The sequence below is a fragment of the Adiantum capillus-veneris genome, chromosome 26, assembly GCF_014529385.1.
Source record: "Adiantum capillus-veneris isolate H3 chromosome 26, ASM1452938v2, whole genome shotgun sequence".
NCBI lineage: Eukaryota > Viridiplantae > Streptophyta > Polypodiopsida > Polypodiales > Pteridaceae > Adiantum > Adiantum capillus-veneris.
In genome coordinates this window covers 69,374,478-69,379,636 of record NC_140956.1, presented here as the reverse complement: position 1 = coordinate 69,379,636, position 5,159 = coordinate 69,374,478, and the positions used below count along the sequence as shown (strand labels likewise).

The window sequence follows — 5,159 nt, the reverse complement described above, 5'->3', positions numbered from 1 at the left end:
GAAGAGCTATCCTCTTCCTTTGGATCAAGAGATTGTGTTCTAAGCTTATGGCGATATCACTCAGATTCAACGAAGAACACCTTTTCAAAGCTTTATTCCACGTCTGAAAAATACTCGCATTTGTAAGCGCACATCAAATCATTTTGCATTACGAAAAGCCACAATGCATGCCAGGCACTGATAAGATGGGACGGCCAGGCTTAAGCTAAAGTTGTATAGGGGACGGCCATGCATTCTCATTAACACGTACTACATTCACATGCAGCATGCTCTTTGTCGGGCAAAATTATCAAGATGAGTGTGCTAACATGATATCTCAGGCAATTACCATCTGACAGACCTTGACAGACCAACAAGGCTCCCTAATCATAATATCAAGATGAGTGTGCTAACATGATATATCTCAGGCAATTACCATCTGACAGACCTTGGCAGACCAACAAGGCTCCCTAATCATAAGAAAATTACACCATAATTACAGCAATAATTCGATCAATTCTGCGAAACCAAGCCAAACAAATTCCCCGTAAAACCCTCTTAGTGTTACAAGAAAACAGTAAAAAATGGCAGTATGTACAACAGGCTCCTTAATTAAATTTCCTCCGTTAAAAGAGGGCGGGCAATAAACAAATGTGTCCATGGGGGAAAAGTACTACAACCCCCAAACCTCGTAAAACACTAGCCTACGCTTTCAGTTAGAGAGGAAGACCTAAAAAGAGGCAGACATTAATCTAAAAACTACAATTAGCAGAGATCAAGCCTTCCTGGCCTTCTTTGCAGGAGTTTTCTTCGCTTTGGGCGCAGCTTTAGGCTTTGGAGACTTGGGAGCAGGCTTGGCAGGTGACTTAACGGGAGACTTGGGAGCCACCTTCACTGCTTTGGGCTTTGGGGTCTTCTTGGGCGTTGCTGCCTTCTTAGGCGCTGGCTTTTTGGGGGTTGCTGCTTTCTTGGGGGTTGAAGCAGGAGGAGGCGGAGGGGGTGCTGCAGCAGCAGCAGGAGGCGATTTAGCAACCACAGCCTTCTTTGGTGCTGCCTTCTTAGCAGACTTCTTGGGCGACTTGGCCTTCTTGGGGGCGGCCTTCTTTGGCGCTACCTTCTTGGGCGCTGGTTTTATTGCCTTTGGGGCAGAGGGTGCCTTTGCGGCAGCGGAAGACTTGCTCTTCTTGGGAGCCACTTGCTTTTTGAGCTCATCAGATAGCTTGTACGAAGCCTTGACCTTCACTAGTTTGTTCTGTTTTACCAAATTTCTCAGCTGTACTGTCAAAAGCTTCTTGAAATTGGGAGGAAGAACACCCTTATACTTGGCATCTATGTACTTGGCAATGGCATACTGACTGGAACCAGTCCTCTCCTTAAGTGCGGCAATAGCCTCCGAACTCATCTGCAGATTAGAAGCAGGCAGTCAAAAATGGGCATACCAGGAACCAGCCCTCAATCACAAATGCATGTCCAGGAAACTTATTGGCAATCGGCCATGAAGAAAAACCGGATCGCCATGGTGAAAATAAAACCTCTCTCTCTCTCTCTCTCTCTCTCTCTCTCTCTCTCTCTCTCTCTCTCTCTCTCTCTCTCTCTCTCTCTCTCTCTCTGAAAACGCAAAACAAGCCTAGTCTGAAATAATACAATCAAGTGCCCAATGGTTGCAACTGCGTACAGTAAATCAAAGTTCTCCCCAATCTAGCAGAGAAAAGGAAAAAGACCTGAAGATAACTGGGGTGAGCAGGTTCCGATTTACTCTTTGGCGTAGCAGACTTGGCCTTCTTGGGAGCGGCCTTCTTTGCCTTCTTCTCTGCGGGCGGAGGAGCCGGGGAAGCTTCAGCGGCGGCCATGGAAATACGCGGAAAACTTGCGAGAGGGCTGAGGTGCAGGAGCTCGGGATCTGACTGTGGATTGACAAGAAATGAGCCAGACATACAGTGTGTATAAAAATAACCACACGAGGTTATGTGACGATGAAGCTGCTTTTTAAGCCTTGTTGAAGGCCCCTTCTTGAAATCCTGGCTTCCTATTGGTCCATTCACCAAAGAGAGGATCGAAGTCCGCTTCAAGTTTAATTTTGAGCCGTTAGATCTGACGCCATCGACGGTTAAGTGCTTTTCTCCTTCACGAAACTGTTTCCTTTTGCTCTTTGTTTTTGCTTCCAGCTTTTGAATCCCATCCATGGTGCCACCTTCTCTCACATTTCATGGCCTCCCTATCCGAGACCATTGCTTACATATTCCCCTTGCCACCAAGCCCACTTCCCATGGCAACCACCAAGTTTTTCCTACTCAAGTTCAATGCACAAGACATGTGCCTCGGACAGTTGCAGTGTGCTTTCTCTGCTACCAGAGTCCCCTCACTGAGCACCATTATGCGCCTGTTTGTAGTAATCTTGTCAGTGGAGGAGCGTATGGTACTTGTACATCTCATTTCATCATCGAGTTGCTCTCCCAAGTCTTAAAGAGCAACCGCACTATCATTTCTACCAAGTAGCTTTTATGTAGTGATTTGTGAGCAACATGTGCAATGTTGGGGAACTCAGGACAACTCTTGCATAGAAAAATGATAATAATAAGACATATCAAAGACTAGGGTGAGAAAGTATGCGTAGATTGTTTGATTTCTCATTGTGACATTCGAATAAACTCACACACAAAAACCAAAAGAATCCCCTTGTGTGCTTCATCCTCTTGAGGTTAAGACCCAGATATGCCCTTGGTAAATGACTAGAAAGAGACTCTGCAATGCATCGATTACGTGGTTTTATAGCATGACTTTCCTTAGGCCAAGTTACTATGATTGAGAGAGATATTTCAATCAGCATACAAAGACAACAAACACGCATGAAAGCACAACCTCCGATTGTGACCATCCAATGTGTAGTTTGATGGGAGATATTGTTTGAAAGGTAATTGTAAGCTTAAAACTCAAATAATATTAACACATCCATTGAAATTTACTTGGGAACATGCTCTTGGAGTTCATGATTTTTAAATTTCTACGTAGAACCCAAGCCTATGTGAATGGGACCTCAACGAGACTCCCACGTTACACAATCTCGAATTCCTCCCACTCTTCTTGATCAATTGGTACCATACCAACGATTTCATCATGTTTTTTGTCATGCACAATACCACCATCTTTCCTCATCATGTGTTGTAAGTTGTGTGCATGGAATAGATGTTGTCCACCAACCTTGCATAAAGTCATCACTACTGCCAAGAACATGGTAACATGGGGGCGGGGGGGGGGGGGGTATCACATTCTCTCTAATGTCTTCAACTTCCATGGCCTACTTCAATGCACATGCAATGAGCATGGGACAAAGAATGCGTAGAAAAGCAACCACGATTACTAGGGTTGACCACCCCATTTCCCTATATACACATACAGGAAGTAAAATGTTGTCCACTAAAAGTAAATCCAAGTCTAACAAGAATCTCCTCAACTCAACTGACTCACAAGTTGTACAACCAGTATCTATAGAAGTTACTGTTGTTGACTAATCCAAGAAAAAGCATCGAAATTGAGGGTAAAGGCATAAACTATTGGTATCTAAATCATTTTCCAACTCTCAAATGGTCCACCCTCAAGGAAAGAGTATTGTCCACTAAAAGCCATTCATGACCAACGTAGACCCCATGCTCTTAGACAATGTGCACGTGAATACTCCATTCACTGCACCCCCTGACTCTTCAGAGCTATTCCCCTCCGAGGATATATTACTTGATGGTAGAAGCCTTGCCGAAGTGCAAGAGGTTGAGCAATATATCATTGCGGCTAGGGAAAAGGAAATTGAGAGCTTACACAAGGCGGAGCAACGAAGAGAGTTAAAAGCAAAAGCTCCTATGTCAATATCCTTGCTAGGAGAGCGAGTGCTCCTGAATTAGCGACCACTAAGGTCAACCCATAGAGAGCCACATTGCATATAGTTCTAAAGACACCCCTAGCACCTCAATCCTAGATGGAGCGTTCTTAAATGAGAACTGGGAGTACAAACTACAAACGGAAACTCTAACCGACTTATACACATGTCACCCCTATCACGTGGGTTGGTTAAATGTCCTACAATCCACAACGGGTGCTACTAGCGTAGAGGATCAACGACAAAGAGTTTGTGAGGTCATCCATAGGGTTATTGAGCTAGAGAGACAGAACAAGGGGATCCATATGCCTTCAATGGGTCTCATGAGATTCTTGGATACAAGGAAGGCTAAACAACCAACCTTATCACAAATGGAGACTCCCTCGGTAACTCCGATGGATCCCTCATATGTTGTTTCGCCAGGGATCTCAGTGCAATCTGAGCCTACAAGTGATAGCTTTACTTTTCCAAGTCTAGCTCATCTTTCCCTTGATGACACCACGGCTACCATGCATAGCCCAATGATGGGCATGCCAAGAAACACGCCATGGACCTCATTTGTTAGTAAAGCACCTACATGGTAGCTCAATGCCGACAACGGCCCCTACAAGTGTGTACCAATCGTATGCACCTATGGGTCATCGCACTCATGTAGCCCCTACCCCTCCCATTGTTTCAACAACCTATGCTCCACAACCACAACACCCAAGTTCTTATTTCCATGGGACCATACCGGCTAGCATTAGCATGTCACATCCGACGTCTGCTATGGCTAGGGCCACACATATGAAATTTGGAACGCCACATGGCACAACACCGTACCAAACGTGGAACCCAAGGGCTTCCTATGCGCCAAGCCCAATGCCAATACCTAATCCACATGTAGTCTCTGGAGCACCTCCACCCACGGTTCCTGCTCACTTAGGTGACTTGGCAAGATTTGCTCAAGCTATCGGTCGATCTATTGCTGAGAATATGTGTAACAGCCTGATAGAGAACCTAGAAGTAAGGGAATACAAATAGCCAAGCTCACACAAAAATTTAGACGGGGATGTGAGAAAGCATATCGAAGTGTTTGAACAATATGCGATTCTCTAGGAGAACACAATGACCTGCATAAGAGTAATGCTTTAAGCCTAACCTTAAGTGGGAAGGCTGGGGATTGGTATAGAACCCTAAGGGCGGTAGAAAAAACGATTTACCCTACTCTTAGGAGACTATTCTTAAAAGAATACATACGAGAGGGAGTGCTTTGGGGTGTAGCCTCTCAGCTCCAGAAAGCCCAACAAGAGGAAGGAGAGTTGGTGAGAGA

The 5,159-nt window shown here is 45.0% G+C and overlaps 1 protein-coding gene across 1 annotated transcript; it reads right to left on the bottom strand.

The window, feature by feature from the left end:
- Positions 1-572: 572 nt before the first annotated feature.
- Positions 573-1,937, bottom strand: LOC147423616 (uncharacterized). The gene is made up of 2 exons (XM_086501734.1): positions 1,701-1,937; positions 573-1,381 (listed from the first exon to the last, which is right to left on the bottom strand). The coding sequence occupies exons 1-2, from the start codon at positions 1,911-1,913 to the stop codon at positions 755-757; spliced, it is 840 nt and encodes a 279-aa protein (XP_086357860.1). The 5' UTR covers positions 1,914-1,937; the 3' UTR covers positions 573-754.
- Between the last annotated feature and the right edge of the window lie 3,222 nt (positions 1,938-5,159).